Source organism: Perognathus longimembris, chromosome 3, assembly GCF_023159225.1.
Source record: "Perognathus longimembris pacificus isolate PPM17 chromosome 3, ASM2315922v1, whole genome shotgun sequence".
NCBI lineage: Eukaryota > Metazoa > Chordata > Mammalia > Rodentia > Heteromyidae > Perognathus > Perognathus longimembris.
The window spans coordinates 97,965,516-97,987,593 of NC_063163.1; the positions used below are offsets into that span (position 1 = coordinate 97,965,516).

At 40.8% G+C, this 22,078-nt stretch overlaps 1 protein-coding gene across 1 annotated transcript in view; it reads left to right on the forward strand.

The window, feature by feature from the left end:
- The window catches only part of LOC125347768 (sodium/glucose cotransporter 1-like), a 34,922-nt gene extending 16,458 nt beyond the window's left edge, over positions 1 to 18,464 (forward strand). Inside the window, exons 9-15 of the mRNA XM_048340730.1 lie at positions 1,158 to 1,293; positions 2,848 to 2,955; positions 4,205 to 4,355; positions 8,664 to 8,832; positions 10,901 to 11,116; positions 15,788 to 15,890; positions 18,148 to 18,464. Of these exons, the coding sequence (XP_048196687.1) occupies positions 1,158 to 1,293; positions 2,848 to 2,955; positions 4,205 to 4,355; positions 8,664 to 8,832; positions 10,901 to 11,116; positions 15,788 to 15,890; positions 18,148 to 18,464 (1,200 nt within the window). The remainder of the gene's footprint in view (positions 1 to 1,157; positions 1,294 to 2,847; positions 2,956 to 4,204; positions 4,356 to 8,663; positions 8,833 to 10,900; positions 11,117 to 15,787; positions 15,891 to 18,147) is intronic.
- The last annotated feature ends 3,614 nt before the right edge of the window (positions 18,465 to 22,078 follow it).

The window sequence follows — 22,078 nt, forward strand, 5'->3', positions numbered from 1 at the left end:
ATAATAGGATAAATTATACAAGAAGTTGGAGAAGTGATAGAGGAAAGAGAAGATCAAATGAAGGGCCTAGTGTGAGAAGTGAGGGAAGTGGTATTCAAAGTTCCCTTAGAGGCCTAGAGAAGATGCCAAGGATGAACAAGCCAACAAATCAGTGGAACGCCTCCATTGAACTTTGATTACTTATACAATTATTGAGAACATCATGAAAGGATTGATTAGTCATTTCAAACAGAATCTATTATCAGTATGATGTATTACTATGCTGATAGTACAGGCCGGCAGTACACTGGTGATTACACTTCCCAAGAATCCGTACCTGCTGATTGGAGCTAGGGTCATTTTTGGTGTTCTTTCTCTATTATTAAATGAGTACACTTTGGAAGGGAAAAACAAAAAGAAAATTCTCATCCTTAATCCTCACACCCCTAGATTACATTGTCATCATGTTGGTTCATTCTTGTGGACCTTTTCTAGGTATGAGCTTGCAGTGTATGTTTGCAGTCACTCATTTCCTGTGCCTATCAGTTATTTTGATGCTCTGGTCCATGCATTTATTTCTTTACTAAATGATTCTCCACTTGCTGGCTGGAGGATCCCATTCATCATTAGAGCAAGCAGGCTTTTCCAAAACTGTGAAATGTGCCTGGAAGCATTGCCTGGAAGACTCTACAATTTAAGGTCTCCATTAAATGTCTATGGTCATTAATTTCACTTTTGAGGAATGAAGTTCATCGCTCTCTCTTTTTCATCTGTGGCCAGGGACCCAACTTCACTTTGATTGATGTCACAAAAGCCTCATTCTATCAAACCTGTGGTCCACAGGAAGGACATGTGTTCTTTCCAAGAGACAGCAACTCCCCCATGGCTAGTGTGAAGTACTATCATTGAGGCTGAGGTCACAACATGCAAATTCCTAGTCCCATCTGGCAGCTGTACACTAAGACAAAATGTGTTATATGATCACACTTGTGTCACCAGTCCTGGATTGTCTAGAGGTATCTGGAAGAGAATGGAGCATCCTTGGCAAAAGCTTACAGGGAGCATATCTCACTGTTACAGATGGCCATGACTGTTCTGGTCCATGCATTGAGGCAGTTCAGACTTTAGACATCCTGTTGGGACCATCACTTGTTTGCTTACCTGTGTTTCCTTGACAGGTTTCTGTCCAGCGATTATTGGCAGGGAAGAATATGTCTCATATGAAAGGTGGCTGCCTCCTGTATGGGTACTTGAAGCTACTGCCCATGTTCTTCATTGTCATACCAGGAATGATAAGCCGCATCTTGTTCCCAAGTAAACTTTTGATTTTGATGTGCTCCCACTAATCAGCTGTTCCTCTCTTAGAGATGTGAGAGTATTTGCAGTTATTAGGTCTTCCATGGTATACTGCTTATTGGGATGACTAAGAATGTTTTCTTGTGATGTGGTGCAATGGAAGACTGTCAGAAACTGTTGATATACATAGAAAGACAAAATTCTAGAGCTAGAAATTCCCACAAGAAAGCAAATGAATGTATTAAAATGAGTAGATACACAAAGGAGTTGCCATTTAACAAAGCAGTTTATGAATACAATAAATCTTGATCAATGTCACCCCTTTCAACCATTTTTCCAGTGGTTACAGCCTAATTCCCCACTATTACTTTGGGATTAGGTTGCTCCATTTTATCACAAACATCATCATACCCTGTTTGTCAGACACCATGCTAGGATCTCATAGATACTGTTGCTGCTTCTCACAAGCAAAGGGACAACCTTTCATGGCCTCACTTAACTCATAAAGCATTCTGGAGGCCTAATGTAGCCCCGCAGTAGGCCTGACTTGGAGCAAAATCCATACATTCTTCCCACTAAATACTATTAAAACATTCCTCTTTCCCTTAATGAGCTTTTGTAATTCCACATATGTATTTCCTCTCATTTCAAAGTATTGTTACTAGTTTGTCCTGTTTTTCTGGGTAACAATAGATCTATTCATTAAATCCAATAGGTGCTGCCACAGGGGCTGAGTAGATTACTTTCAGAAGAGTGTCTTGCAATGGCTTTAGAGAAAGCCATACAAAACAGAGAACAAGTGTTTGTACTAAGTGACATATGCAGTGGACAACTATCATCCTAACACTTGGGACATGACTTTTTGTTGTAGTGCTTGTGGGACTTGAACTCTCTGGGCCTGTGTGCTGTCCCTGAGTTCTTCAGCTCAAGACAAGTGCTCTACCATTTTGAGCCACAGCGATCCTCAGATCTCAGCCTCCTGAGTAGCTAGCATTACAGGCTTGAGCCACTGGTGTCCAGCTCTGACTCTTTTTTAATCCATACACATTTCTAGTTTTGACACAATGAAGACTCTATTGAAGTCTCAACATTCCCCAAAAGGATCTTCACAAAACCAAGTTTTGTTAAGTCTCATGGCTGGTACTTCAAAATAAATTAGAAAATAGTCCCTTTGCTCTTTTAAGACCTGATTCCCAGTAAACACCCTTCTCAGGAACAAAGATGTAGGATTATGAGTTACTCCCTTGTTAATATGTAAAAAAAAAAAAAAAGATCAGTTGGCTTTAGTAACACATACCTGGGAAAATTGAATGGCTTTTGAGGCCTGTGACTTGCTTTGAATTATGTATGAGTTATAAATTCTTATTAATTTGACTTCTACAAGCATGAATTCTAGCCCTTACCAAAATTCCTGATGGTGTGTATAATCATGAATTGGGGGCACCATCAGTGGACCTGAAATCTGACATCTTCATGTGAATATGATTGCTGATTTGCTTCCCTTGTTCTGAGCTCAGATTTTAGAGTTTATCTAAGGCTTGTTTACAGATGCAATTGTTACTTCCTTTGCAGATCACGTGGCATGTGTTGTGCCTTCAGAATGTCAGAAGTACTGTGGTGCCCAAAGTAGTTGCAGCCCCATTGCCTATCCACTGCTGGTGGTAGCAGTGTTGCCCACAGGTAAGAAATGAGCTGTCACACATAAGTGTACCTCCCTCTGTGTTCCTCACACCCTGGTAGCACACATCTTTATGTAGGTATAACATACATACATCATTTGCATTACTCACTTAATCTTTGAATTCATTGTCTCATTTATTCATTCAGCCAACTGGCTATGCATTACCAGGTGCTATTCTAAGTCAGAGAAGCCTAAACACAGCAAGACTAGTCCTACCCTCAAAGAGATTCTTGTACAGTGAAATGGGGAAGGAGCTAGGTCATTATCCAGCAATTAGATTATGTTCATTCTAGAAGAACAGAGATCCTACATACGCCTATCTTACCTTCTCTTCCAAATCCTGTTAAGATGGCCACATGAGCAATTTAGGTTAGCTCCAAAGAAGTGGAAAACTTAAGACCATATTACTTTAAAATACAGTATGGATAGATCAGACTTAAGGATATACTAAGTATTCTACAATCCAAGAAATGAGTGATCTGTACTTCCCAGCTAAACCTTCAGTAATATCCTGGCTTGGAATAAGCATGACTGTAAGCAAGTCAGCATTTGAAGGCAAATCCAAGGACTCTAGTTATATCTGTGCTCTCAAGACCTCACTGAGAACATTTGGGGCAAGGGCACAATGAATTCTAGATCAGGCCCTGGTTACCTTCAGGCTCTTTTTAAACATAGTTTGAATGTTCTTGTCACATGGTGACCATCCACACAGACATATTATGTTTATAACTAGTGTTCATTTCATACTTGCTCTCTGGAGCATTGTGCTAACCTGTCCACTTAATTTCTCTTAAGTTTAACATTACCATTATCTGGTAGGTACTATATGCAGCTTTATAGCCAAAGACACCAAGGAAACTTGTGCCTACAATCTGAATTTACCTACAGTCTGAACCTTTTCTCAAACTCTGGGCCTTTGCCTGATCAAGGAAGTCAAATAGGAGTTTACATTCTATAGGATTATAGGGAGGCTAGTACAGGCTAATTCCTGAAGAGATGTTCTGAAAGAGACTAACCACCTAAGAGATGTTAGCTGTCATTATTATATAATATCACAGCAAGAAACTATTAAGTCTTGTCACAAACAAAAAACAAATGTAACAATGTAATCTAGCTTAGATTCAAAATCTCAAAATTCAAATGCTTCACAGGATAAAATTATTTGGAAATGTTTGTTAGGAGGTATGTAAATCGTCTTTTGTCTCATTCAGGGAGCTGGAAGTCAGGGAAATGTCATTTCTTTTTCAGGTCTACAAGGGTTTGTGCTATCTACAGTATGTGCTGCCTTTATGTCCTCCTTGACTTCCATTTTCAACAGTGCTACTACTGTGTTTACAATGAACATCTATGTCTGGATTCGGCCTATGGCCACTGAAAAGGAACTCATGATAGCAGGAAGGTGATGTATTTCTCTAGTCACACTGTCTAATATTGCCAAAGAAAGGTCATCCAGGATATGTGTTCATGTGAAAAAAAATCTTAAGCTGTAATACTCTATATAGAATTGTTGGGTTTATGTAGAGTATGTCTTCCCCTTTGGCTGCAATTTTGAAATGACATTATATTTTCTTGTTCACCACAAAGAAAATTGTTTCAACTTGGGGGGAAGAGAAAGTAATAATTACAGTGATAAAAATGCACAAACTTCATAACCCACCAACATAGATCTTTTAGGAAAATGTATGTAGACTGTCTCATTTTCATTTAGTCATCATGACAACTGTAAAAAGTAATTGTTACTGTTTTTTGTTCTCATTGTGCAAATGCAGAAATGGTGGCTCTTGCCTGGGGTACTGAGCTACCAGAGATCATACAGTAAGTGGAAGAATATGTCTATCTTGAGGCCATACTATCAACCAGGATGTCATATTACATTTGCTTTGTGTCTTTTTTTAATTTAGGGAATATTTATTTACTTATTTTTATTGTAAAGGTGATGTACAGAGGGGTTACAGATATCAGCCAGATGATGAGTACATTTCTTTCTGAAAAGTATCTCTCCCTCCCACATTTTCTCCTCATTTTTCTGCTTCTGACCCCTCTGCCCCACAAGTTGTATAGTTTATTTCCAGAATAGTGTCCAGTGAGTATCACTGGTGAATTGGCTTACCCTTTGTCCCACTGTTTCTGTGCTTCCCCTTCCCCTCCACAAATCAGATAAACTTATATACAATACAAAGGGTACAGAAATAAAAAAGTGACAAAAGAAAACCAAAGGAAAAAAAAGAACTACAAACAATATAGTACAATATAATCATCTTGTTTCCATTTCCTGGAGTTCATCTTGATAAGCATCATTTTATTTGATCATATGCATGTTGCTGTTAAGCCCTTGTGATCCTCTCCTAAGAATATCCTTCTTTCATCTCACTGTGTGAATGTTTAGAGTCTTGTTTAATTAATCACTTCCAAGTGTAATTTGTTTTTGCCAGTCCTGGAGCTTGGACTCAGGACTTGAGCACTGTCCCTGGCTTATTTTTACTCAAGACTAACACTCAACCATTTGAGCCACAGCTCCACTTCTGGCTTTTCTGTTTATGTGGTGCTGAGGAATTGAAGCCAGGGCTTCATGCATGCTGGGCAAGCACTCTACCACTAAGCTACATTCCCAGCCCAAAACATTCTAATTCTTACAAATGAAGGAAACCATATAGCCTGTGTTTCTTTGGATCTGGCTTACTTCACTTAATATAATTTTTTCCAAGTCGTTCCATTTGTCTCATGGATTGAGCAATGCCATTCTTTCTGATGGAAGCATATTTGTGTATATATACCACATTTTCTTTTCTTTTTTTTTTCACCAGTCCTGGGCCTTGGACTCAGGGCCTGAGCACTGTCCCTGGCTTCTTTTTGCTCAACGCTAGCACTCTGCCGCTTGAGCCACAGTGCCCCTTCTGGCTGTTTTCTATATATGTGGTGCTGGGGAATCAAACCCAGGGCTTCATGTATAAGAGGCAAGCACTCTTGCCACTAGGACATATCCCCAGCCCCTATACCACATTTTTTCAATCCATTTGCCCATTGAGGGGCATCTGAGTTGATTCTATATCCTAGCTATGGTACAGTGAACATGGCTGTGCTGGTGGCTTTAGGGTGGACTGGTTTGTGGTCATTGGTTAAATGCCCAGGAGTGGGATTGCTGGCTCTATGTTTAGCCTTTTAAGGAACCTCCACACTGCTTTCTAGAGTGATTGAGCCAGTTTACATGCCCCCTACAGTGTAGTAACATTCCTTTTTGGCCACATCCCTACCACCCTCTGTTATTGGTAGTTTTCTTGATAATGATCATTCTAACTGGAGTGAGGTGGAATCTCAGTGTTGTTTTGATTTGCATTTCTTTTACATCCAGAGATGTTGAACATCTCTTCATGTGTCTATTGGCCATTCTTATTTCTTCTTTCTCTTTAAGTCTTTAGCTATTTATTAATTGGGTTGTTGTTTCTTTGAGGACTTTTTTGGGGGGAGGGGCTAATTTTTTAGCTGTACATATACTTTAGATATGAGGCCCTTGTCTGTTGTATAGCCAATAAAGATCTCCCATTTTGTGGGATTTCTATTTATCCTACCAACTATGTCTTTTATCATGCAGAATCTCTTCAGTTTAATGCAATCCCGTTTATCCAGTCTTTCTTTGATTTGTTGTGATTCTGAATCTTTACTTAGGAAGTTTCAACCTGTTCCAAGGAGCCCTATTGTTTCCCCTATACCCTTTCTGTAATATTTCAGGTTATCTGGTCTTACTTTGAGGTCTTTGATACATTTGGAATGGATTCTGATGCAAGATGATATATACAAATCTATCTTCAGTTTGCTGCACTTGTATAGCCAATTCTGCCCACACCCTTTGTTGAAGCGGCTGTCTTTCTTCTATACTGTGTTTTAGGCTCCCTTACCAAAGATTAGGTGGCTGTAGGTCTGTATGTATTCTTATGCCAGTACCAAGCTGTTTTTATTACCAATGCTTTGTAATAGAGTTTTAAGTTTGGTATTGATGTTCCTCCATCACTCTTCTTACTGCTAAGGATTGTTTTTGCTGTTCAAAGTCTTTTATTATTCCATATGAATTTTTGGATTGCTTCTTCTGTGTCAGTAAAGAATGTTGTTTCGATTTTGATAGGTATTATATTGAATTTGTAGATGTATCTAGGCAGTATTACCATTTTTACATTGTTAATCCTTTCAATTCAAGTGTATCTGTCTTTAAAGTGATTATTTCATCGAACTTTATTCTGGCCACCTATGGTTCACATCCAACTACTCACCTTCAATATGTTCCACATAGTATCTCAGATAGTGCCTTTACCACATGTTAAGGTGAACATCCTACCTGTTTTATTTGTTTTCTCTAGGCAGGTGTTTAAATTTGCCTTTTATATTTTCTTCTTTTAAATTTCTTATCTTCTTACTTCTCCCTCTCCTCATTTTTTCTCCTATTTTTCTTTCTTTTCTTCCTCCTCTTTTTTTTTCTGCCAGGGCTGGCTTCAAATCTCAATCCTCAGATCTCAGCCTTCTGAGTAGCTAGGATTACAGGTGTGAGCCTCAGGCACCTGGCTAAGTGTTTGGTTTTGTTTAATGCTTTCTTGTGTCACTTAAGATGTGTCTGAGTTTTCCCCTCTGCAAAATCTTTTTAATTTTGTTTGTCTGACTACTTAATTTTTTGTGCTGGTACTGGGGTTTGAACTCAGATCCTGGGCACTCTCCTATAGCTATGTCCATCAAGGCCATACACTTCCACTTGAGCCACAGATACACTTACAGTTTTTTGGTGGCAGTTGGAGATACGAGTTTCACAGACTTTTCTACATGGGCTGTCTTTGAACTTAACTGCTCAGGTTTCGTTCTCTTATGTAGCTAGAATTACAGGCCTAAGCCACCACACCTAGCTAGGTTTTTTAATGTTGAAACATACAGAAATCTTGGGATAAATTTCGCTTGCACATGTCACGTAGCTAAGCCTCTAAAATTAACTTGGAGAAATCTTTAAAGCTGTGAGCCATTTTGATCTACTGGAAATATTCAGAAATATAAGAAAGTATTAATTCTCAAGACATTAATATTTGCCATTTGTAATATACTTTATGGTTTGCTACCCATCCAAACCTTGTTAAACCTAACCTCCATGTTTTGTGAAAATATATTCATTGTCCAGTAACAGGTAAACAAACTTCCAGCATTTTGTTCAGACGTTTAACAAATATATTGAGTAGGGCTGGGAATATGGCCTAGTGGCAAGAGTGCTCGTTCTAGATTCTATTCCTCAGCACTACATATATAGAAAACGGCCAGAAGTGGCTCTGTGCCTAAGTGGCAGAGTGGCTCAAGTGGCAGAGTGCTAGCCTTGAGCAAAATGAAGCCAAGGACAGTGCACAGGCCCTGATTTCAAGGCCCAGGACTGACCAAAAATTAATAAATAAATAAAGCCTTAAAATATCGATTATATTTTACTAGACTACAACATCTCTGCCTTCATATTTATGAATGAGCACTGAATTTAAACTAAGGACTAAGCTGGCATGTAGCTCAGTAATAGAACACTTAACTAGCATGCATGAGGCCTTTGCTTCCATCTCTAGCACTGAAACAAATGATGATGAAATGAATAAGTAAATAGATAAAGAAGTAATTGAATTAATAGTTTGTAGTGTATAGATAATTTCTTGGCAGGAAAACTTCATCAAACTGGCACTGACTCTTGCTTAACTTACAGATTTTTTGTTATTATCTTGCTTGCTGTCACTATTGCCTGGATTCCTGTTATAGAAACATCCCACAGTGAAGTTTTGTTTGAATGCATTCAAGTAACTAGAAGTTACCTGCTACCACCTGTGACTGCAGTTTTTCTGCTTGCTGTACTTTGCAAGAGAATCAATGAACAGGTATGTCACTATTTTGCAAGCGTCCAAGAGTATGTAGGTGTTGTTATTGAATGATGTGAGTTGTTTTCTTTATATAATCAAGCTCTTTACAAGAGTTTCTCTCAGAGTTCTCCTGTATTTCAGGGGTTCATTCCATGCCATCATTTGCCTTCTGGTAAATAATATTGTCCTGGCTATATTTAGCCCAAGCTCACTCTTACGCATGAAGGGAAATGGAGATCTCGTGTTTGTTTTCTTTCCCTGGTAATATAATGATATATTACAAGACAGCCCACCATAAGGTTCTACAACCTTATGATAAAAACTGAGCAATTCTCTGTCCCACATATTTGGCTAAGGAAAATATTCTTTTATTGCCTCTGTATATGCCATGTGGTCCTTAGAGATTTTACACTCATGGGTGGATTAAAGGGATAAATCCTCTTTCACCCCTTCTGCAGTGCAGAGATAATGATTTGGACCATGACTCTCCAGCCATCATAGTTAAGACCAAATAAAGATCTCAATTAATCGTTAATCATTTTACCAGTATGACTGAAGGCATACATTACCCTCAAATTCTTCTCTTTTTATTATTCAAAACTTTTTCAGTGATTTTTAAAAATGTTTCAGTCATATCTTAAGCCTTCTCATTTCCACGGGCAGTTCTGAGTACTTGGGCCTTTCATAAGTTCCCAAGGACAGTGCATCAGGTACTCTGTGACCTGGCAAAGTCCACTTCCTGGGTCTTTCCCTGGCTACACACAGCCCATAGATCCCAGCAGCTGAAAATTATGTGTGGTGCTGATTTCTGAACTTTCCTTGTCTGGCCTCCTTGCATTTATATTGACTGTTAGCTTTGTCAAAAATATCCAGGCTCATTTCAGGCATTCATCCTCTAGAAAGCCTGTCAGTGCTCCATGTTTTGCCAAGATTACTTGACTCAGTGTAACCATAAGAATTTGAGGGAAAGTAATCCAGGCCACAGAGCTGCTGCTTCCCTTTGCTCTCCTAGGAAGATCAGGGGCAAGAAGGACATAGGGCTCATCTGTTGCTGCAGGTCCAGGGTTGAAAGAGTGCTGTATGTATCCTCTTCGGCCTAAAGTCCTCATATCTCCTTTCTCACCCTGTTTTGGATGACATGCTCATCTGACTTCTACATATCTTCTTTAGGAATTAATTCCTATGGATCCTCTGCCTAGCATTTGGTTTGGCCATGATGATCGCCCGTATTCCATATCTGTCTTTCTTTCTATTGGCATCTATTCCCTCCTGAGTCAGCTTCTCAAACCAGGTCTCAAACCAAAATCTACTCTTTTGTCTAATGGTGTGGGTGGTATGTTTGGAGTGGAAAGATGACACACAATGAGCAGATTAAGATTTCTGATAATAATGTATTTGTAAGATTACAATTGATCACTGAGATGGCAAGGAAGGCTATTGGCATGAGGTAGACAAGGACATTAACTAAGGTAGTAAGAGAAGGTTTCCCTTAAGGAAATGATTTTGAATCTGAAACTTGGAGATCAAGCCAGGAATCGGAAGATATAAGAAGAAAGAGATCCAAGAAGAAAGTATGGGAAGTTCAAAGGCCCTATCCAAGTTAAAGTGAATAGGATTGAGATGCAGGAAGGCCATGATGATTTGAATGGAATGACAAGAGGGAGAATAGCAGAGCCAAGCAAGGCCAACCATGGTGTAGGGTTGAGGTTTGAATCTCGATGGTGGTAAAAGCAGAAAAGGAATAAAGGAGTCAAGAGACGGCTCCTGGGATTTTGACCTGAGCAATCCAGAATGGAGGTTCCACTTAGGAAAATGGAGAAGACAAGGTTATTTTTTTTTATACACTTAGTTTAAGAAGGCACTTTATGAACTCACTCAAAACATTTCCAGTACTTCTCAAGTTTCCTGACATAATCAGTTATCTGTGGTCTGGCATCTTCCCTCACTTGTTAACTCTCTTTTCTGAAAGACATCACTGTCCTCATCACTGACCTCATTAGCTTTAGAAACTACATTGACAGTAACATGGGGATGGCCCTGGCTTGTCTCTTTGTCCAGCTTCTTTTCAGGTGTCTTTCTTTGGCAGGGTGCCTTCTGGGGCCTGATTTTTGGGATGATGATTGGCTTCTTTCGACTGATGGCTTCATTTGCGTACGGATCCTGGACCTGCGATGGAGAGAACAATTGCCCAGCATTCATCTGCGGCTTGCACTACCTCTATTTTAGCACAATCCTCTTCCTAGTTAGTGTTCTCAGCATATTGGTCATCTCCTTAATCACAGACCCAATTCCAGATAGACATGTAAGTGCTGCTATTAGGATATTCCATGGTCAATCTTAAGGTCTGATGGAATAGCAACAGCAAGATGAAGAAACCAAGCTGGATACCTGAATTCTCTATGCAATTGGAAGGAGGTCTGTGATTTGGTTGGGTCATAGTTGGGTAATATGAAAAGCCCCCGAATCACAGTTCAGTATAAAGCATCTTCCTAGAATGTGGAAGCCCTACATTCCGTCTGCAGCAATGACAATAATAATAATAATAAAATCACAGCTCAGTGATATACCAATTAGATATTCATTCAGATTGAGAAGTTGAATTAGAAAATTCAGACTTTTCTTGAATATGTTGTTTAGTGATCTCAGCACCAGTCAGTCCAAGATGCCACCCAGAATGGCAATGGTATAGGACCTTTGGCAGCTCTAGCAGGTTGCAAATGGTGCAACCTTTGCAATGGACAGCCTTCTTGTCTCAAACTATTTCATACAGCTCAGAAAACAGGGGTCACTTACCCATTTATTAAAAAAGCCTTAAATTCACAGAAGCTAAGCAACTTATTTCATTAATAAAACTAGCAAGTGATAGATCTGGGGCCTTAACCAGACATCAAAGCGCATGCTGTCTCAATCATGTCAGCTTTAGACCACTTGGCAAGACAAGGAATTTGGCCTGGTCAGATAGGAAGAAAAGGGAGAGTCTTGTATATCAGTGAATAATCCAGAGTTCTAGAGTATGGGGAGGCATTCAGAAAGAATGAGGATGTAAATACATTTCTTACAACTTTGCTCAGAGTCTGGAAAAAAGTAGTATTCTGTTTTCCAAAGTTGAGTCACTGGAGATAGAGACACAGAAGTATTATAAGTTTAAGGATATCCCAGCTCTATCCCTGAGCATTTTGTGCTCAAGGCTAGCAGTCTACCACTAGCACAGCTCCACTAGTTGTGGAGCTAAGAGATAAGAGTCTTATGGAATTTACTGCTTGGGCTGACTTTGAACCATGATGTTCCGGTCTCAGCTTCCTAAATAGCTAGGATTATAAGCATGAGCCACCAATGTCTGGATTGAGGGTTGTTTTTTTGTTTGTTGTTTTAAACACAATTTATTTATATTGAAAAATATCTAAAACTTTCACAGATGAATTTACTTTAAAGATACAGCATCTAGTCATAAATAGAACTCTGTTTAAGGATGAGTACAACTCTATTTGAAGAGTACTAGCTGGATGCCAGTGGCTCACACCTGTAATCCTAGCTAATCTGGAGGCTAAATTCCGAGAATTGCAGTTCAGAAAAGCCTTTGTGAGACCCTTATCTCTAATAAACCACTAAAAAACTGGAAATTAGGCTGTGGCTCAAAGTGATAGAACACTATTCTTGAGCAAGAGAGCTCAGAGACAGTGCCCAGGCCCTGAGTTCAAGCCCAACAACCGACCAGGAAAAAAAAGAGGACCAGCCTACAAAAACAGGGATTTACAGGTAAATCGTGGTTGCCCTTACACAATCACAATTCTTGTTTGTTGTTGCCACTCTTGATGCATGTAATGTTTTGACTACTATTGTCATTTTTTTTATTGCCCCACCACCTATTCTCATTTCTTTAAACTTTTCATCTTGGATATTTTAGGCAAACACTCTGTTAAGCCATGCCGTGTCTTTTTATTTTTCATTTGTATTTTCTTTTTGAGATAGGGTCTGGATAATTTTGCCCAGGCTGAACTCAAAATCAAGATTGTCTTGCCTTTACATCCTAAATATCTGAGATTGCAGGTGTACAGTATACCACCACACTTGGTTCTTCTCTTATAATTTTCAAGGTTTCATTGTAAATATATAACTAATATTATACTACAAAATCTGTATATTGTTTCCTCTTTGAAGTATTGTAAAAAGAAGAGATAGGGAAAAAGATGAAAGAAATTGAGTTTAATATTTCATCCATGTCAAAATGAAACAGTTAATTCCCTCATGAAACTATTATGTTATACTCAGATAAAAATGTGTATGAAGAGTTTTGAAACAGCTAATACAGAATTGTGGTGTAACAAACATCCTTTTAGTAGTTAGACCTAAGTAAGATATTTTTGTATCTTATTTGGTATACATAGTAACTGATATAGTTGATTAGTCTAAATTTGCCTTTGGAATTTATTTATTTATTTATTTATTTATTTTATTTTATTTTTTTTGGCCAGTCCTGGGGCTTGGACTCAGGGGCTAAGCACTGTCCCTGGCTTCTTCTTGCTCAAGGCTAGCACTCTGCCACTTGAGCCACAACGCCACTTCTGGCCATTTTCTGTATATGTGGTGCTGGGGAATCGAACCCAGGGCCTCATGTATACAAGGCAAGCACTCTTGCCACTAGGCCATATCCCCAGCCCCTGGAATTTATTTTTATAAGGTATCTTTTATAACAAATGCCTTTGTCCTTTTCAGTCTTTCTGTTTGAGCTAGAATAAAATGAATGAAATTCCCCTCCCACACCAAGAAAAAAGGATATCCCAGGCTCCGTAACTCTCCCTGAGGCAAAGTAAAAGGAAACTAGATAAAAAGCAACAGTAAAAATAAAAAATTGAGGCATAGGCTTGGGCCCTCCAACTCATCACCTCAGGTCACCACAACCCTAGGATGTGGGGGCTCCCTGCTTCCAGTGCCCATACACAGAAGCCCACAGATCCTGAACAGCACTTGACTTCTTGCCTTTTCAGAACCCAACACCCCTTGTCATTAGGCAACTGATGATTTTCTTGGGAAGGCAAATATTCACTTAGAGCATCATCAGGAAGGACCTAGTCGATAATCCAAGTGTCTGTAATCAGTATAACAACAGAACTGTGATTACAGCATGAAGGCAAGACTGGATCTTGGAGTGAAGCAGACCGAGAAGGCCCCCACCAGTTAGGCCCATAAGCATCCCTGCTGTTTGTTAGCAAAAATCCAAGGGGGCAGTAATTCAGCTAGCCATGCTCAGAGGCTGGTGTACTAGACTCAATGCATATATTCCAGGATAGAATTGGGCTTGATAGAGTTGTTCACTTGATTGTGATTTTGCTACTCCAGGCTCTCCGAAAAGCAACAATTGGCTGTATTTTGCTACTATTCAAAAGTTTCCACCTGGGTTTTAGAACATGCAAGGAACAGAAGCAGCCCCTGTGGTATCTGCAAACTCCATGTTGAACTTGAGCAGCTGAGCTCTGTTCCAAGGCTGAGTCCAGCCCCTCCTGGACAGTGTTTCTGCTCTGTGGGGTATGTGGAGGGTTTCTGCTATGAGAGTAGCTCTAGTCTTCTACGTTCTGCTCATCCAGACAACTGAGTTCCACACACTATTGTTGAGTAAAAAATAGAGGTCAAGAGTGGCTTCTCCAATCCTAAAGAGGGAAGGCTCCTGGACCCTCTTAATAAAAAGGAGCCATAGGCTTTTTCTTTTTTCCTTTTTAATGTACTCATCTGTTTAGTATAGGGAGGTAGTATTTTGTTAAAACTAGGCACCATAAAATGTAAACAAAATTACTGTTATAAACCCTAATAGTTCAAGGATGAAAAGTGGCTTTGTTTTAGGGGCTCTATTTGTATAGAAAGCAGCAAAGATCTTGGTGTTAGCACTATGTACATATGAAAAGATCCAAATTATGAAAAAACTAATAAATTTTGAATTCTTATGTTTAAGTAAGTTTTATGGTAACATCCAGATTTATCTTCCTTACATTAACCATATTCCCTGATAAGCACAGCACAGTGAAATAAATAATGCAATAAAAGAATCTTGATACACTAGAAAACTGTGTTCAGTGATACATTTACATTTTATGTAATTAAACATTTGACCGTAAGTAGCTTTCTGTAGGTTTACTGACTAATTTGAGGGTGGGATTTATATTGTTATAGATATTACAAACATGGTACCTACTTCCCTTATATACAACATTAATATACAAACATTAGAACAAAACTGAGTATGCAATTTGACTGAGCAGCTTTTCAAATAATATAGTTTTAGGAAATAAGAATGCTGCCCTTGACGTGAAATGATTTCTTAAACATTTTTTTCATCACAAAAATTTAATCACTACAGATCAACACAGTCAATCAGGTCATTCTTAATATGAACAAGTGTGGATGGGAAATAAAACAAATATGTATGCATGTGAATGAATATGGGAACTAGATGCTTGTAGCAAACAAAGTCAGGTGTTTGTTCTCAGTGACACCTGTTGTGCAGTTCTCATTTTCACAGCTGTGTGCCAAGAGTCTGACCCAGTGAGCTCCCAGACCATCCTGAAGTTGTGCTGGGGGCTAGCAAACCTTGCTGCTGGGCTCCCACTAGTGAGACTCATGCCAGCCATGTGCTGACTGATCTGTGAGAGGCTCCGCTAAGGCTGTTGTGCTTATGGCAGGCTGAACTTACTCTGGGTTGCACTCATCTGTCTTACTGTTCCTCCATGGGGGCCAACATTTTGAGAAAGTGGCATCACACCAGTTTGTTCATTTCCCCTAAAACCATTTCCCCTAAAACCCACCATCATGCCTGTGTTCTCTCCCATGATACTTTCATTTAAGGCAGCTGTGAAAATCTAACAAGCAGGTCTCCTTTCAGTCCATTGGAACCCTGCTCCAAGCTGCAGGCTGTGGTATTATATGACTACATGACAGGATCCTGTGGTAACACAGCTCTGCTTTCTCCATCCACCCTTTCCAGCTTCACCAGCTTTGCTGGAGTTTACGCAATAGCAGAGAGAAGAGGGTAGCTCTTGACTCAGAGATAAAGTGGAAGCGACTCCCCAGTCATCTAGTCCAGTCAGGTGAGAAGGAAAATCCGCAGCCCTGGGAAGGCATCCCCTGTAGTGGACTCTGTAGTGTTGGGTGGCCTGGGCAACTGCCCTACAGCCCTGCATCCTACCACCCTCACCCTAAGAAATGTTATGATCAGAATCCCATCTTCCTTTCTTCTGAAATATTTCCTGACTAGTTTGCATATGTGGTAACTGTGAGATAAGAGTGTAGAATAGAGAAGGGATGAAGTAAGGACAGGAGATACAGTAAGTCATTCTGGAGGGGAAAGGGAAGGAGAGAAGGGGTGAGACCAAAGCAGTGGGTGGTGACAACCCTTTGGGTGACAGGGAATCAGAAGTTCCTGGTGTCCTAGAAGTATTTCAGTATTTGGGATGATCTGCCTGAGGCAAATATTGATTAGTAAAGAAAGTTGAGCCTGAGATCTGGCCATTATATTTTACCATACAGAAACAATGTTCTGTCTCCAGCAGGGGAATCTGGTGGTGCAGAACTAGGAATGGAGTAAGCTGTAGGGCAAGGATTGAAAATCAAGGGCACTCTAGAAAGGAGCAAGAAATGAGGTAGAAGCCCACCTAAGAGCCTGTTTCCAGCAGACCCATGTGTCCTGAGAGAAGGCTGAGGCACTGAGTCTTTAGGCCCTTGAATGATCAGAGAAGGGACCACAGCACACAAGGTCGGAAGATGAGTGTTTAGGTAAAGGCACTTACATGAGCTCCATGCCTTATGTCCTTTGGGATGTAACGAGACTAGTCGATTCTAGGGCAGAGAGGTAAAGAGGCTATGATCTTGGAACACAAAGGAGAGAGGGAAAGAGCCTCGCTCAGAGAAGGAAAGGTTCTGGGATTCTCCTCTGCACTCTTGCCAGGGAATTCCAGAGGCCAGATATAACAGGTCTCCCAGCACCTACAGGAGATGGTCTGAGATGGCTACTTCTGAGTAGAAGGGAACATCCTATTATGTTTGTGCTTCTGGAGGCTGTGGAACTTCAGGTTACCTCCAATTCACCTGCTGTTGCATCTACTTTAGGGGTCATAATTGGATGACCTCTGTATGCCCAGAGTATGCCAGATGCTGCCAGTATTATACTCATATGTGGCAGTGCAGTTACTAGGCTCATTCCAGAACTGTGGACACAAGGCACTAATAAGGTACTTAGCCATGGTATAGGTAGGACTTGAACACTATCCTATGGGAAACTGTGGGCTCTAAGCTCAATGCCAGCCATCAGCTGCCAATTATTCAACCTTGGTTGTTGAGAGTGACACTGTTGTCATTTCTCTACTGGCTCTAATAACTCTCCTGGCAGCCCCAAGGTCTTAGAAACTTTATGGAAGTAGAACAACATGATATTTGAAAACAGAGGCCAGAACAGGATTTCTCTGCCCCATAAGAGACTTCTGTCACTGTTTGTAGCTCCTCTGATATATTGCAACATCATAGATTGCTCCTCATATTTGGCCACAAGGATAGGAGTCCTGGAAACAGTTACTTAGAGGCTAGCCAATGGGAAGAGAAAGAGGATATATGACTTAAATGGCCTCGTAGCTTTAAAGTCACATTGCAAGCAGTGGCTAGGCCCAGGCTGGTGTTTGTGAGCTGACCACAGTGTTGACCTAAGCCTGTGCAGGCTGAATGGACAAACCAGTGACAGCAACACACACCCTGAAGTAACATCCCAACCCATGGTTAGGCATTCCCACTCTTTGTCCTAGAGAAAAGAATGGCAACATTCTGTAATCTCTTGACAGGAAGTGCCTGCAGACCCATATGCAGGTGCCCTGTCAGACCAAGCAAAGAGAGGAAACACTCTGAGAAGCTGCCAGGGAGCATCTGCTTACAGGACTCATGGGCCTTCCTCTCTCCTCCTGAAGTAATGATGAATGGGGAATTTTGATATGAGGAGGAACCATCTCCTTCCCTAGAAAAACAAAGACAGGAAGAGCATTGCTACAGCACAACAGGGGCTGTCAATACATTCACTTGATCTGTTCTGTCAGAGGATCTGGGCAGAGCTGAGACATCTGCAGAGCCACTCCACCCTACAGTGCTCCCTGAATCCTTCATCCTACTCTCTGCTTCCTGTCTGCCTCTGATAACGGTTGTAGGCATTCCCTGTCCAGACTAAAGATGTTCTTTCCTATTTGGAATAAGTCTATTAGACTTCATCTGGACACACTGCTGAGACAGAACTCCCATCAGATCCTCCGTTGCCTTTCAGGCTTATGTGTCTCCTGATCTATTATTCCTGTCATCTCTCTTTTTCAGATATATTCAAGGATACTAAGACCTGTCTCTGGAACATTTGGGACCTGTACTGTGGACTAGAGCCATGGCCTGACTCTAAGGTAACACCTATAAATTCCTCTGAGGAGGCAAGTAAGGAACAAGTGGAACACAGTGAGACATTAGAAGATACACAGGTCCTGGACTCGGGAGAAGCAGCTAGCACAATGGAGTTGGAGAAGCAAAAAGACACAGAGTACAGTAATGTGTTGGAGAAGCCCTCCTTAAAGAGAGTGGTCAATGTCAGTGGGATCATCTTGGTTCTGCTCGTGGTTGTGGGCCACATCTACTATGGCTGAAGCAGCTCAGGCTGATGGTGGGTACCTGGGGTCAGGTTGGGTTGTTGCCTTTCCCAACTCCCTCAGTATGAAAGGATGGGATGTTTCCTCTTGTTGTTGTTGTGTTTTGCCAGTCCTGGGGCTTGAACTCAGGGCCTGAGCACTGTCCCTGGCTTCATTTTGTTCAAGGCTAGCACTCTACCACTTGAGCCACAGCACCACTTCCAGCTTTTTCTATATATGTGGTGCTAAGGAATTGAACCTGGGGCTTCATGTATATGAGGCAAGCACTTTACCATCATCCCTGGGATGTGTCCTCTTGGAAGACCCAAGAATAACACTACTGAAAATACTCCCTTAGTGTCAAGCATTAAGTACTACCACCAGCTGCAGATCATCAGTGCTGCCTGGAGGGCAGAGAGAAATTCGTCCATGATTTGTGAGACTATGAACATGAGAGCACTTATTCTTCTCTGAAAGAGCCATTTTGTCTAAAAGGTCCTATTGTGCAGCATTGATTTTTACATTAAACTTAATTTGTTTTCTTAATTTCTAAATATATATAGGATTCTTTTGCTTGCATTTATTTCATTGTTACCAGTTCTTTCCTATATTCACCCTATGTTGCTTTGTTCTCTTGTATCATTAAATGTAAGGCCCCTGTCATCCAAAATGCCATGTTTTATAAACCCCTGCTGGGGGCTGTCACCCACAGGTTGTATGCCCAGTGCTGATGAGCACACAGGCATTCAGAAACAGCTGTATCGCAGATGGAAACTTCATCTCCTGCCTGTACCAAGTGTGTGACCAAGGCAGATTCTGCTCTATCAGAATTGGCCTCCCCACAACTCACCATGATTTGGCTTCTGCCACAATGCCCTGGACTGCAGCAGTAAGGAAACTTCCCCTCCATGTAAGCCATTCCTCGTTACCCTCCCAATCTCACTCCAGCTAATGGGGGTAGGGCCAATGTTTAGCCCTTTTGCTAACAGATATAGGCTGCTCCTGGGCTGTGTTTCTGTAGAGGCATACTAAACTCTCTTGTCTTCCTTCTTCTTGGACCAAAAATAAATGAATCATTTTAGAAATGTTTCAAATGCCTTGTCATGATTTGGGGGAGGCCCACCCAGTATCATGAAAATCACACTCTGCAGGGGCACACACACGCACAGCTGTACTTCATTCCTTCTTCAGTCATTTAGCCAATAGTTCTAGGTCTCTGTTGTGTGCCTGCCACTGTGTTGATTCAAAGAAGTAGCCATGAACAGAACACATGGGAACTGCTCTCAGAGCTATGTTCAATGGGGGAAATCAGACACTTTATGATAGTGGCAATTGCCTAGATTGCATGTGGCCTGCTATCCTCATGTTCAAGTCACAGAACCACCCACTGGAACAACTGTAATTAACCATGTTTCAGAGCAGAGAATAAGGCTAAGCAAAGGAAACAAGCAACATAGGAGCTAGGCAGAAGTCCACAGGCTTACCCCTTAATAGGGTGTGCATTGCAGCAACACACTTTAGGGAATTCTACCTAGATACATAGCCCAGGAAGGAGGAGGCCAATTAGCAGAACTAAGAAGGGACAATGTGCAGGAAGACTTGATGCCAGAGTGCAAGACATGTTTGAGAGTGTGAGTACATAAATGTGTGGCAGAGCACTGTAAACTGGAGAGTCTGAAGCTTGACTCACACACTTAACATGCTTTGGAATCCTAACTGCCTGGGAGCTTAGGTAGGGAGGTGAGAGTATTATACTTGGGGGATACTGCTGGGAAGATGTAAGGGAGGCAGAGATATCCCCCAGGAGACTGGGGAGAAGCAAAGAGAAAGGGGGCTTTTAGAGAGCGGGGTAGGGGAGAGCCACTGGATTGAGCACATGAAGGCTGCATGAGTTCTAGAGGTGGGCTGCACTGAAGAAAGAATAAGCATGGGGAAATTAAGATCCTATTTCCAATATATTGAGTCTTTTGTTGGTAGTATTGGTGTTTGAATTCAGTGCCTCACACTTGCTAGGCTGGTGTCTGAGTTTTACCACATTTCCAGCCCAGTAGCAAGAGTTTTAATTGAACTTAGTGCCTGTCAGTCTTGCTTAGTTTTTTGTTTTTTTTCTCAAGCCTGATGCTATACCACTTGAACAATACTTCTACTTCTGGATTTTGTTACATATATGTGTGTGTGTATAACATATATATATTATTTCCATTATATTATTTCTATTATTATATTATAGAATGCATATTATATAATATATAAAATATACAAGACATGTTATGTAAATAAAATATCTATTATATATCATGTAATACATAGTATATAAACTATGTTTATATAATCGATCTACCTTTCAGTCTGTTTATGAGAGAATTAGATGAGATAGAAATAGATTAAGATATATATGCTGTATCTTTTGCATGTTTCATGGTTTGAACTCAGAATCTTGTACTTGCTTAGCTGGAGTCCTGCCACATAAGACATGATTCCAGCTGGTTAATTTCCATGTTGATATTACATCTGACCTATATATACATGTGATGTCTTTCGTGAATGTTTTGCTTTTAGTACGTAAGTCACTTCCATTTTTAGTTAATGTTATTCTGAAATATTCTATTCTTGCTGGGTGCTCATGGCTCACACCTGTAATCCTAGCTACTCAGGAGGTTGTGATTCAGAGAGAAGAGAACCCATCATCTTCTCAGGTCAATGCTAAGGGTACAGTAGTAGCCTGAGGAATGGCTGTGAACATGATTGTGAAAATCCCTGGGAACAGGCCAAGACATAACTTTATATACCTGTCTCAGCTACACCTCTGCCACAGTGTCTAGGCACAGTTACCAACTTCCACACTATCAAGGGCTTGTGCTTCTGGTCTCCATGTGAAACCATTTTTGCTACATGGCTAAGAGTGTTAGTGTTGGGGCTGGGAATGTGGCTTAGCGGTAGCGTGCTTGCCTAGCATGTGTGAAGCTCTGGGTTTGATTCCTCAGCGCCACATAAACAGAAAAAACTAGAAGTGGCACTGTGGCTCAAGTGGTAGAGTGCTAGCCTTGAGCAAAAAAAAAAAAAAAAAAAAAAAAAAAAAAAAAAAAAAAAAAGCCAGGGACAGCACTCAGGCCCTGAGCCCAAGCCCCAGGACTGGCAAAAAAAAAAAGTGTTAGTGTTTCTCAGGGCTCTGGTCTAGGTCATTGCTTCTCTCCCTGCCCCCTCCTGCCCACTCTCACCTGCTTGGCTGTGGGCCTCTTCTACCAGGTCTGATCCATAACTCTTCCTTCTCTCCCACAAACCTGGCCATTTAGCTCTGGTATCTATCAATCTCTCTTCTGAGATCTGGCCCATCTTATACAACTAAAATTATGTAGTTAAAAGGCTCCACACAGGGCTGGGGATATGGCCTAGTGGCAAGAGTGCTTGCCTCGTATACGTGAGGCCCTGGGTTCGATTCCCCAGAACCACATATACAAAAAATGGCCAGAAGTGGCGCTGTGGCTCAAGTGGCAGAGTGCTAGCCTTGAGCAAAAAGAAGCCAGGGACAGTGCTGAGGCCCTGAGTCCAAGCCCCAAGACTGGCAAAAAAAAAAAAAAAAGGCTCCACACAGGAATTACTGAAAGCCATTCTTCACATAGTTTCAAAATAGA